This window comes from Centroberyx gerrardi, chromosome 19 (genome assembly GCF_048128805.1).
Source record: "Centroberyx gerrardi isolate f3 chromosome 19, fCenGer3.hap1.cur.20231027, whole genome shotgun sequence".
NCBI classification, from domain to species: Eukaryota; Metazoa; Chordata; class Actinopteri; order Beryciformes; family Berycidae; genus Centroberyx; species Centroberyx gerrardi.
In genome coordinates, this window is record NC_136015.1 from 4,993,061 (window position 1) to 5,006,908 (window position 13,848).

At 43.2% G+C, this 13,848-nt stretch overlaps 1 protein-coding gene across 1 annotated transcript in view; it reads left to right on the forward strand.

Annotated features, from left to right (window-relative positions):
- Positions 1 to 13,848, forward strand: part of LOC139918232 (retinoic acid receptor beta-like) — an 81,699-nt gene that overhangs the window by 33,123 nt on the left and 34,728 nt on the right. The window contains exon 2 of the mRNA XM_078290584.1: positions 1,801 to 1,949. Coding sequence (XP_078146710.1) covers positions 1,801 to 1,949 — 149 coding nt within the window. The remainder of the gene's footprint in view (positions 1 to 1,800; positions 1,950 to 13,848) is intronic.

Consider the following 13,848-nt stretch of genomic DNA (forward strand, 5'->3'; position numbering starts at 1 on the left):
AATGTCCATGACTGCCCAACAACCTGAAGTATACGTAGCAATTATTGTTTGAAATAAGTAAACTATAAGTAACATCCGTACAAACACCATCATGAGATACTAGGAGGGGGGTAGGCTTGCAGGTGGCTGTCCTGAAGATATAAGCCTGGTTAGTCTGACCCTTGTCAGAGAACTGCACCATTCCCTTTGCTATTATGTACTTCTCTCCATGCAGCATGTATCATTAAAGAGAACACTAAATCAACGGACGGTGAACTTGTCTTTATTACAAAATTATTCATCAGATGGCTTTTTGTGCCACACTGTCGGCATGCCAACAGTGTGGTATTTGACCATACACCTGCTTTATGCGCAAGCTGCTTCTGCCTGTTTACTGCTAGGCACAGAAGGAAACCATTTTGCGTATTTGGAGCAATGAGATGATGATTGACCCGACTTAAACTGAAACAAATGGCTGTCTGTCCTCATCAATGAAACCAGGTTGCACTGACGGGAAATAGTTGCTTGGAGAAAGGAGAAACGAACACGGCTGAATTCCCCTCCTAAATTTGTTTACTCTCAAACGGAGACCGGGAGCAGACCACTTGATATTCAGACCAGCGAACTTTCTCTAAATCCTAATACAGCACCATTATGTCAGCTTTATAGAGTCCTCCAGTGACATGCCAGCTCTGTGTGTATGTCTCCATGTCTACTTAAACATTACGCAGAAGTTTTAGCAAGTCGATGCTGTCATCGTTGCGTAACCAGTCACAGAGATTTCTCCTTGCCGCCCGAAAATGCTATTCAAACACAGAATAGATTCATAAATCATCGCATTCTAATTAACCTTGCTGGTCATCTTACTTCCTCATCCCATTCCAGAGAGATAGCATTTATCCTCGTGTGTGCTGTGGACTTCTTAAGCCTTCCCTTGAATTTGCCAAATGCAGTACGGCAAATTCTACACGCGCAAAATGTCATACAGGGTGAATCTACCCGGAAGATTAGATTAAACCACCAGGGAATTCCGTGCGAGGACGAGGGTCCAGTGATTATAAGAGCTTGTCCCTTACCATCAGTAATTGAGTTTACTCTGATGAAGTACGGAAGAATGTAATCTAATCACAGGAGATGCTGGAAAGACTGCTCGCCATTTTCTATGCAGATGGGTTGTGTGCATGCGGGTAATGGTCGGGCCTGTGGGTATATTGAAAGTTGAGTGCATTTTCACTTAAAGGTGTTATGTGTAGCATTTTTAAACATCGTATATCATTATCAAATTAATTGTTATACCTTGGTGTAATTACTGTAAACAAATGAGACTGTGGTTGAGACGATTGGTAGCCTCTATCTCACACCAGTGGTGTTGTAAGTGCTAGTGTTTCTCCAAATTAAGACTACATTTCCCATATGCCCCGTTGCTTCCTGTCCCCCCTCCCCCTCCCCGAAGAGGATCAACATGTTGGAAGAGATTTATCCATCGGCCTTTCACTCCTTCCACCATCTGCCTTTGAAACTTTGAAAGCTTTTAGCTCGGTTTGCTCTGGAAGAACAGAACCTCTTCCTGTTTTGTGCCGTAAAGCAATCCAGCAGATTTCCCGCCAAATCTGACCCAGTGGAGAAACAATGTAAAATGCATTATAGAGGCTGGTAGAAACTGACAATCTTCTAGGTGATGGTCCCGTTTGTTTACAGTAATGATACTAATCTCTCAAAATGAATATGGTAATTATATATTAATGGTAAAATCCTAGGTGGATTTTCAGAAATGCATCAGTTGCTTCCTCATCTTCTGATTCTCGTCTGCATTCCCTGCAGCCATTGAAACGCAGAGCACCAGTTCTGAAGAGCTCGTCCCCAGCCCGCCGTCCCCACTGCCCCCTCCCAGAGTCTACAAGCCCTGCTTCGTCTGCCAGGACAAGTCCTCCGGATACCACTATGGTGTTAGTGCCTGCGAGGGCTGCAAGGTAAGCCTCTTGTACCTAGCCGGACAAAGTGACACCGCAGCGTTTCCTCTCTGACACCGAGACAAAGGCTGTTTTCACTCCTTAGATCGTTTAGAGCGGTTATTATTGAACCCCGGAGCGGTTTTTCCCCCTTAGTCGGGTTCATTTGGCCGTATGAGAACACAGCAGTCCAAACCGAGGGGACCGAGACCTTGTTGAGAGGAATGTGTCTCGGTGCATTTCCAAACCAGCCCTGCAGCTTCGTCCGGACTAAGACTGTGATCTGCGCGTTATGGATTCAACACGCCATGTATTATGGGGTTAAGGTTTTACCCTGGAAGTGAAGGAAATGTCTGCTCCTACGTGTCTTTTGTTGATAAATTGTGGTTTTCTTGAAATCTTTGCCATGTAAAATGCAATTGAACCATTGTGTAAAAATGCTGCAAAGCAACAACTCTTCCCCCAATTCAGACCAAAGCAAACAGAGTAGTTTTGAAAACGGCCTAATTCAACCACACGTCACACATTGTACCATCGTGAAACAACCAGATGTCAAAATCTCCCTTCCTCGCGGCCTTTTGAAATCCACCCTTTTCTCCGAAACACATCCTCCCCGGATTTTGTAACTATTAAACACCTTTTGTTTCCCGGGAATTCTGCATCGCTGTGTTATCCCCCAGACGTATAATTCCCTCCCGAGTCGTTAGAGTTTTCTCACAGCTAGACTCCGGTCTGCGGGTTTGAGCTGATCGGCGATCCTCGCTACTCCCCGGCTCTGTAATTGAAGCAATGGTATGCCAGGAATCCTTTGGAGTTTTTTGGCCCAGAGGGAGGTGGTGATCAGCTCACTCACTGGGGTTTGGGTCAAACTAAGTTCTCCACGGACTCCCAGGCTCGCTATGCGCCAATATAAGCCTCATTTTAAAGGCCTGTCGTGACCCCTGACCTCCCTACTGTGGCCTCGGTTTTAAAGGAGGCGCACTATAAATACCTAGACGGAATTTACGTATAATGTACGGAAAATACTACGTTCAGAAATTCAGACAATATATCAAAATTCCGTTGTATGTACACATGGCAGCTCCACACACACACACACACACACATACACACACTGAGAGAGAAGTGAAGAATCATCATCAGATTGTTTTATTACATGGCTATGGGACTAAACATCATGAGTGCAGATTGTGCTGCCTTAATGACAGATGCGGGGGACGAACAAAATTAAATCACTATCTGAGTGATTCGGAGAACATGGGCAACGTGGCACAATTTAATTCCATATATCCTCTCAGTCCGCAGAGTGCTGATGTAAAAATAGTTCAATTCATGGTAGAATAGCCTTGATTTTTCTGACATCCTGACTCAGAAGGATTAAGCGACGGATTATAGTTTTTTCCTGTGTTGTATTTCTGTCTCCATGGCGAAGGCATTGTTGTCTACGGTGTGAGAGGCAAGCCCCTTCTATTGGATAGATGCAACCAAGCATGCTCTACAGCTGTAGGCTTTTAGCCAGCAAGAAGAGCCTTTTACTGCCCAGTGAATGTGCCAATTACACCCACAAATAGACTCAAAGAGAGAGAGCGCGCGCGTGTGTGTGTGTTATTTTTGAAGGGTGTGTGGATGGCTGTGTTAAGCGCTCATTCGAAAACGTAAACACTCGCACATGCACGTTCACATGCATGCACACGTGCACGCTCACACACGAGCAAATCCATAAAATCACATTGCACAGATGCCCAGTCCCAGATCCGGTTGCTCAGAGAGAGTTCATGTTTTTTAACACTATAGAATATTATCATCGCTGTTGGTTGAAAATTTGAAGATTTATAGAAATTTTCTCAACCCACAGAGGAATGGTGTGATCCTTCAATTGAAGCTAAAATATGAAAATCAACAAAATTGGAGTTCCTCCAAAACAGCAAGTTTATTAGTGTACCAGGTTAACATGACAAGTACAGCTATCAGACAATATCAGTAATTAATGAAGTGATGATGTGTGTGCAGCTATATTTCCTTACTGAGGCATGCAATAACAAATGTAATTACATTATAAATCACCGGTTATTTCAATTTCATCTGTGACTTTTAATTCAATGAATACTTCATGAGTTCTACTACTTACTTGTTCTAATGAGCATTTTCACTACATTTATCACATATAAATCAAAGTAGTCAAGATGTATCCAATGCAAACACACTCCCAATTTCTTTGAAAGTCATTTTCCTGTGGTAGAGTCATTTGCAAACAGGCAGTAGACAATATTTCTTTCTGTTATATTATGGAGTGCCGTCTTTGCGAGGATACAAAGCATGAAAAGCAACAGATAAAAAGCTTTAATAGGCGGCGGTTGCGCTTTTAGCAGTGTTTGATTCTTAGCGGAACTCCTGGTCTTTTCCATTACCCAGTCTGAGCGGATTTGATACATGGACAGAACTGATTTGAATTGGTAATATGGCAATATGACATATGGCCGTCCATAAGCACATGCATATGCAACGGATGACAGTTTCATCTGTGTTGAACCAAAGTCAAGAAATCCTCCAAAGTCAAGGCAGCCCAATGTCTCCCATTCATTTGACGTCTTTTACAGCGTCCTTCCTCAAAGACTGATGAAGACTTCACACAGTGGGCCTCATGCAAGAACCACTCGTACGAACAGATTCGTTCTTAAATCACTCGTACGAGCGATTTAAGAGAACTTGGCGCATTCACCAATTTTCTTGTATTTAGAATTTTCTCTTAGGTACGAACAAAATTTACGAGTGGTCCAGACCTGTCGTACGAGTCACGTACAATCAACCTGCCGTTCTCCAAAGCAAAAAAAAAAACTTTGTTGTTGACTAATGGATTGTATCTCTGTCTCTTTGAAGAAATGTTGAGTTTGAATATATAAATTACACTGTAAAGTAATGTATAATCATGTTGAGATTAACCAGTACAGTGGTTATAGTCATAGGAAAAATAGCAAGGGAGCACTGTTGGATTTTTCAAAAGAAGGTAGTGCGTAATTTATTTTACCAGAGCCGCATAAAATCTCATAAGTATCCATGCGGGTTACATAGTAGCCTATAAGTGCGCTCAATACAAAGACAAAACAAAAAACACTAATTTGCCAGGTTATTTGACAAACACTCAAGTGAGACAAAGGCAAGGTTAGATTGTATTGGGGGAAATACATTATAGAGGGAGATAAATCTGATTTCTAGGCTATTTTACTCCAGTTGATAACGTTAATGTGGGTGCAAGTGAATCTAAACTTTAAAAAGAGAAATGGCTTTAGGTCTTACCAGGTTGAGGTGCAAGACATCGCTGGACACCTGACACTGCTATATCACCAATTATGGCAGGTATAGGCCTATTCTTTCATCTGTCTGTGTAACGGAGAATTCCTCCTGGCCCTCCTGTTGCAGTCATGGATCGTCTTGCTTTTTGCATCTAATTTCATGTCAAGCCATTTCTTTTTTTTTATTTCTGTGACGGTGCCCTAACGACAAATCACTATAGTCCTATAATATTCCTATAATACTCCGATATGGACTTAGAGTGTCTGTGGTACTCAATAGTGAGTTTATAGTGACCTTATCATGGTATTTTTGTCTTCTGTAGTATCACTATAATATTCCTATAGGGAATTAGCTTTGTTGGGATATTTATTTAGTATTCATCTAAAATGTATAGGAATACTATAGTTGTTTTTCATAAGGGGACGCACAACAGACAACATTGCATTAACAACACAAGTTATTTTCTCCCATTCCTTGGCTTTAGCAGGGCCTTTGATTCCACTATTGAATTATATTAAATATTATATGCTTTGGTTGACTTATTTCTGATAGTAGGACTTCAGTCTCTGAGCTGGTAGACTTCTTCTTAGTCTTCCGTGTCATTTTTATGAATGAAGCTTCCCGACATATGGGGCAGACGCCTAACCTTATATGGCATTATTGGGGCGTCAATTATGCAAATTCACAATTCTCATGAACGCGCGTTCATTTAGAACAGGTGCCATTCATCCTGTTTACGCAGGTCATTTACGACTGTTTTCTGAAGATACGAGCGTTTGGTGAATCTGACGTGGCACACTCGTACGAGTCCACCTCACGAAAAAAGTACGAGAAATTTAAGATAGGAATACGTAAATGTTCTTGCACGAGGCCCAATGTCTCCGGTACGGTGGGATCCTTTCAAAGATGTTTTCTTGTACAAACACGCAAGGACAAATTTATTATATTTATTATCGCCTCTGACACTTGTAAAGAGCTCTTACATTCTTTTGAAACCCGTTTTTTATGATGACATTGATCAAAACACTCATCAGCAGCACCGGGCTGAGGAGAAGGAGAAGCAGAACTGTGTTGTTCCGCTTTAGTTCTTGTCCGATAAAGCGAAATGATCCCAATTGATCCTGGAAGGGCATTTTAAAAGAGAAGAGGCGCTCGGCTACAGCGGGTCAGTCGGGTCCAGTGGATGTTAAACGATGTTAATCATCACTGAAAAAAGAAATTTCAGATTACTAGGAGGGTTTCTTTACAAAACGAGATATTTGAAAAATTGACAAAAATGAGTAAAGGCGCAAAATGAAATTTGGTACTTTTAACAGGATAGAAGGTAGCTGAATGCCTTGCTTGACAAAATAACACTGATAAGACTTCATCCTCTATATTTTAAAAATATTGAATGTCTTTTTGGATATATGTTCTGGAAAATGATCTCTTCCCGCTCTTTTGCATAAGCCCTAAATGCCACTACATTGTCCGGAAAGAAAGACGGGTTGAATCTATAAGCATGTCGTCACCGCTGACAGGCTTGTGGCACGAAGACAAAACCCTCCTCCTCCTCCTCCTCCTCCTCCTCCTCCTCCTCCTCCTTTTACTTGTTCAGTCCTGAGGCGCTGACACAGTGGGATTAGTTTGATAGAACTGGTTTGACAAGCGGGAGACCGCAACCTCTTTGAATAAAACGCAATTCAAAACGCTCGCATTGTGTTTGCGGCCTGTGGAAAAGCCACTCCCCTTTTTGAACCCCCCCATCTGCCTTTACTCTCTCTGTCTATCACATACCTACATGCATCTAAACTTCAGCTTGCCCACCTTTTTAATTTACAGAATAGTTTAACCACCCTTTTAGGCTGACATTAATCTTTATGACAAAAAATCACAGTATACATTATACTTAGTAGTATCAAATGGATGTAAGTTACATGAGGATAGGGTGTTTTTTGTAGAATTTTGCCTCCATCTTTAGTACTAAGCGCTCATTGCTGTGGTGTTTCTGCACTGCACTTCCCAGAGATCAGCTGTCAATCAAACGTGTCCAGATTTTCTGTTGATGAACTACCCAGTTGTTCTTCTATTCATTCCAGACAAACGGGAAACGTAAAACACATCACTTCCTTAGTCCCAGGAAAGGCTAATATTTTCTGAAAATGTAATTGATTGGTGTTTCCTTAGGTGGTTGTTTGCCTTAGGATGATCACCAACTTTTTATTCACCACTACATGCACGTCAGATAAAGATCTGAGTTCCCCGGTCACCTGCTTGGCCCAGCGCCGTCCCATTCCCCCAGCCTCAGATCTCATAAGTTTTCTCCCATGTGGTTTTAATAGCTTTATTTACTCCCCGCTGTCCGGCGGTAATGTAGGGGCGATGATGAAGAGGCCGGTTCAGTTGTGACAGTTTACTGCCGAGATAGCGAGAGAAGAGAGAGAGCGCGCGCACGGATCTGCCGGGGCCTTTCTCTGCCTCTGTTCTGCCTGTCACAGCGATCTATACAGCTCCCCCCGGTGCGAACGTGCGGTCCATAATGCGATTTGTCAACGTTGTACGACATGAAAGAAGCCCGTGCGTTAATAGAGAGAGAGGAATCAAATGGAGAGGGTCAGCGCCGCTCGCCGCGCGCAGAGGTGTGACGGGAAATGGATATGATTGTTATGCCGCCGCATCCGTCTCCTCTTCCCTTTGGTGGAATCAACTGGTGATACCGTTTAATGTCTTTTTCATTGATCATTAGATGGCCAGTCGAAAAGGCGAAAACTGTTGATTCAGTCTGTGTGTGTGTGGGGTGTCTATTTCCGGGAGTGTGTCTATGTTTGGACAGAACTAAGGTTGTTCAGGGTGTTTGAAGTGAGGAAAGTAGTATGTGAAGTGTCCTTTCACATATTGCAGCGGGAAGTGATTTGCTTTTGATGAGAGAAGCGAATGGATCCTTTCTACTGTTTGTCAGGGGAATTTGGAACTCACTAGCTGTAATCGTGGCCCCTTGGGTTTACAGTGGGCAGGTTTGTCATAACAAAGAGGGGCTTCAAATAGGGTTAGACGGGTATATCGGCCCGTCGGTGTCGTCCACCTCCAATATGATGGAGGCTCCTCGTTTTACCTCAACATACTCCGTGGTGTCAGTCAGTAAAAGCTGCGGTGAAACCTGCCTCACCCTGCTTTAAAGAGCTTTCAGTGGAGAGTTTTAGTGTCCCATGATGGTCTAAATGCTGTTTGAGAGGTTTTTCCACCCTGACAAGAATACAGTTCTGGGGGAAACACTGAATTGTTGTAATTATAGGGATTTTTTGCAATTTGTCTGATTTTAAGATGCACAAAATATCAGCTTTCAGCAGCTTTCATCTAAAATACCGTACATTATCCAAAACGTGCTTTACGTTACAGTTCAGACATGCATGTATACTTTCTTTTCCAGACCAGATTTTGCATTTGTAGACAGATAGATTTGTCATCACGGAGTGATGACAGAAGTCATCAGATGCCTGCACTGTATTTGTTCCCACCAAAAGAATGCAGTCAGACAAGAGTTTTTGACTGCTGCAGTGTTGTTAGCGAGAGGGACGAAGAACAGACGTCTTCTGTCAGTAAAATGACATTACACACACACACACACTCTCACACACACACATACTACTGCTACTACTACTACTATACGTATGAGGACCTTCATTGACTACATTCATTCCCTAACCCTAACTTTAACGCTCACTGCTACATACCTAACCTTAACCCTTACCTTGAACTAATCTGAATGCTAATTCTAACCTTAACCCCAAACCCAAATCCTACTCCATATCTACCCTTGAAGGAACAAAATGTAAATCCTGACAGTATCTACTCACCCCCATGTCAGTAGAAACTCTATTGCAGTTTGTACGACGACCAAAACCACAGTGAGTTAGAGTTAGTTGGTTAACTAGTTAGCTAGCCCCCACAGCTCCATCTTAGCTTTTTCCCAAACAATAAAAAGACAACTTTTTGTCACCTCTAACTCTGTTTGTGATCCCTTAGTTTGTGTTTCAGCATAGCTTAAAACACAATACATGTGTTATCTTTGACATATCTTTGTGTTTCTGTTGTCAGACGACTGTACCGCTATAAAAAAGTGATTTAATCGAAGGTTGCAAAATGCTAACAGCCCAGAAATTACCATTAGCCTTCGTTAGCCAGTTAGCATTTTGTGACCGTCAAAACCTTTTTTGGCAAGTAAAGTTATTTTCAGTCGGATATGTTTTCTCCATGACTATAGGCATCCTACTAAAAAAATCCAAATAATATTGAATAAATCTGTAAGAAACAAATATTTGTATAAAACACATTATTCATGCTCTGTGTAAGCTTGGCATGATTGTGTTAATTTATGACACAATGTAGAGGCTTTTTCTTAATTCAGGTCTTTAAGAGGATATGATTTCAATATGCAATTTTAGTGTCTGAACTCCAATACTATTTACATAGCTTGCCCAAACTCTGGTTTCCAGCTTGATGTCACTGTCCACTCCATGTTTTTTCCTTCCAGTGCATGAGAAGGAATGAGAGGGCTTGGGGATCGGACACAGACTCTGTTGCTGTGTTTAATTCAGTTGCGTGAGTTGTAATGATAGTAAAGCAAACAATTGCAGACACATTAAATGCACACACTTAGATAATGTGATACACACTCTCTCACCCTGTGTCCTTTTCTATCCAGTCTGGTCTATGTCTATACAATCCTCTCTCTTCATCTCTCTCTCTGTCTCTCTCTCTGTCTCACTCTCACACGCACAAACACACACACACACATCCAGCATGCCTGCGAAGCTGGAGGAGTGTGTTTGGCCTCTTGCACTGAAGTCACTGATTGTGTGTTCAGGGTCATAACAGATAAGGGAGTTTTCTTGAGGGTTAGATATTGAGATACAGGAATCTACACTGATAATAATATCAGACAGACAGAGGAGATGGTGTTGGGGGCAGCAGAGCCTCCAGACAGAGCGCTGTGGGGGGCGCCACCCTTCCCGCTTTCACTAACAAGGAAGTGTCAGTCAACTAAATATACAATAGGAGATAATGGGGTAAATAAAGACTCATAATGCAATCATTTGGCTACAAAACACTTGGAATTTGCTGCACAGGCTATACTGCAATTTGATGGTCTTGAAACTCTAATATACTCTAATTGTTTTCTTGTCAGGATGACCATCATGTGACACAAAAACTCTCCATTGAAAGCCAAACTAATGAAATTCTTCTAGGTAGGTCAGCAGTTTCTTAAGGCAGGGTGAGGCAGGTTTCACTGCAGGTTTTACAGACTGACACTCCTGACACTTTTACAGACTGACACTTCTGAAGCTGTTGAGTAAAATCCTGTCCTCACCTCCGTCATATTGGCGAGGGATGACATTGACTGTTGTCAATTGTTGTTTACATTCTAGTGAGCCAATGCCATCGCTAGAAAGATTTGCGGCTCAGAAATAAACACAATTCTGCACAGTCAGACTTCGGATGGGGCCGCTCAGCAGCAGATCCGAGGCTGTGGTGTGTGTGCGTTGTGTGTTGATGTGTGTGTGAGCAGAATGGCAGACTCTCATCGGACAGAGAGGGAGCTGACGGTGGCCGCCGATCGCCCCAGGGGCCCCCGCCGGGTCCGGGGGCCGAAAGACGAGCGCTGAATGGTGAGCGGCAAACCCCGAAGAATAGGGCCACAGTGGGGCGTTTGTGGACGGCTGGGTGATCCGAAACCTCCTCATTCTCTCTTCCGTCGTCTCTTTATGCCTCTCGCTCACTCGCTCGCTCTCTCTCTCTCTCTCTCTCTGTGTTTTTCTGTCTCTGCAGCTATTCAGAGCAGATTGGGTGAGTCACACAGCTCCCTCTTTAAGGCCTCTGACTCGCTATCTCTCCTTTTTCTTCCTCCTCTTGTTCTCTCCCTCTTTTTTTTCCTGCCCTCTCCCCTTCTACTTTTTCCCTCATTCGCCTTTCAGCCTCTATCTCTCGGTCCATCTGTGCACTTCAGGTGCTCGGATGGACAGATAAGCACTGATTGGGTTTCTCAGCTGCTTGTTGCGGGGGTGGCGGAGGGTGGTGGGGGGTGTGTGTCGGTGTAGAGAGATGGAAAAAAAGGGGAGGGAAAAACAGAGGAGAAGAGTGGGGGTCTATAGGAGAGTTGGCTCTTATTATCCGTCTTGTAGCTGTTGACTGTGGCTCTGTGGGTCCGTCCCTGTTTGTGCCTTATCTGTTGAGGTTTCACGTTCGCCGCGGTAACAAAGCGGGCCTTTGTGTGGGCACAGTTCCTTTCTTGTCCTGTTATTCTGCATTTTCAATGGCGCCCAACCCCGGTTACAACAGGTGAGCCACAACATCGATGCTGCTGTCCCGGTGAAAACCTTGTAGCTCCAAAATGTCAACTTTTCAGGAACTGAGAAAAGCAGCCTTGGTTTTACCTTCCATGAAATCAGATTGCACAGATACCCGGTCCCCGATGTGTCCGCTTCAGAAAGTGTGTAGACTGCAATATCAAAAGCATTGTTAATTTTTCAGGAGCTAAGAAAAAGAGTCTTGTTTTTAGCTTGACCACTGTTGCATTTTTTTTAAGTTTATCCGATGGGCTTTGAAAGGGTTTCATAAGCACTAAGGGTCGTAAAAGTTTCTCAACACATAGATGAGCGTGTGATACCTGAGTTGAAGTTAAAGCTGCGCTCAGTAAGTTTGGAGACACCTGTTCAGTGTTTTTTTGCCTCCAGTTTCCACCCATCGTTCCCCTTCTATAGCAACAGTTATCAAAATGGTAATGGAACTGATGTAGCTACAGCCAATATTCACGCTGCTAGTAAAGATTTCTCGCAATCAGAATTTAAGAAGAAATAATTTTATTGTCCGCTTTTGCTCAGGGACTTTCCAATGATCTAATTCTTTTTATCCGCAGGTCGTGGCATAATTCTCTTCCTTGTTTCCCTAATACGTAAAACACTTCCCGTGCGCTGATAAGATTTGTCCGACCACATAGGCTCATACTGTCCAAACCAAGGGGGTCTCATGTATTGCTGATGGGTGGATTTTCAAAATGTTAATAGTGTATTTTTAATAGGGATGGCACGATATATCGAAATTCAATATATCAGTATATCCATATAAAAATGTGACAATACGTATTGTGGGGCAGAAAAATGAATCGTGATATTAGCTCCATTTTTATTCTGCTGTAGTAATCACAAATGAGACGCTTGACCATCACAATTTCACAAGCTCTCCATCCAGATTATATTATTTACACTTTGTAATGACATTTCTAAATTGTTGTTTACATTCTAGCAAGCCAGTGCCATTGCTAGAAAGATTTGTGGCTCAGAAATAAACATAATTCTGTTCAGTCATACTTTGTTGTCATTGAACTTTTATTTATTACATCGTATCATGGTTGTATTGAATCGTGAACCCAATATCACGTATTGAATCGTATCATGAGATAAGCATATCGTCCCATCCCTAATTTTTAACATAGAAATCACCAAAGATTCGAGGTTTTCACATGACAACAGCTACAAGCTGCTGCCCCACTTCCTGAAGCTACACACCTCCCTCAACCGCCTCCTTTCCTCTTCATCTTTTTCCTCCCTCTCTCTCCCCTACTTGTTCTTTCGCCCATACTCGCTCGTCCCCCCCTGCCTCCCCCCCCTCCCTGCCCCTGATCTCTGTCCTGTCTCTCCAGTGAACTGCAGGTGTAAGTAATAGCCTGGACTGGATAAATATCAACCCTCCCTCCCCCTCCCTCCCTCCCTCCCTCCCTCCCCACCCCTCCTACTCTCTACTCTACTTCTCCTCATTTTTCTGGAACCCCCCAGGGTCTCCAGTGTCCTCTCCACTTTCCACGGCGGCGATAAGATGTCGACACGATTAAGAGCGAAAGCTAATCCGCCGCTCTGCCTCTCCCCTCGGCCGCAGTGAATGCCCGGGCAACACAAAACGGCGCGGCGGGGTCGAGAGAGCCGGGGCGAGCGAGCCGGACGACCAGCCGATGGCAGAAACAGAAACAGAGAGAGGGAGAGAGAGAGAAGAGAGAGAGAGGGGAATGAGAAAGAGGAGGAGGCTGGGTGGACAAGGGGTTGGATTGTGGCTAAATAATTAATGGGCGGCACTTTCGTTTTTTAATCTGTAAATGAGAAGGCCTAAGATGCCGGGGCCGTCGCTGTGACACCCTATCCCCGGCCCATTAAGATAACAAGATGGTGGATAATGATCTCGGTTAAGGTGCAGTTTATCAGTCCGGGGGGAAGTGGCCTCGTCTCCCAGGTGGCTGGGCCGATGTCCCCTGATGCCCCTACATTACATCTCAACATGGCCTTATCTACAGCACGGCATGGTATAGAGAGGAGAGAGTCAGAGCAAGAGCAGGGATGTTGTGGTAAATAAAAAGGATAAAGTATGACCGCTAGTCGGTGATCGCCCTAATTCAAACAACATTTTTTCAGAAAAGTATTAATCTATGCTTTAAAACAAACAAACTCCTCATGTAACTTGCATCAGTTTGAGTATGACTACTTACTATATGTATACTATAGAATTTCGGTCATAAATGTTTAAATCAGCCTAAAAAATTGGGTAAACTCCATTCTAAGGTTTGTCTGATATATCAGTTTGCTGATATTGGCCATTTATTAAAAAT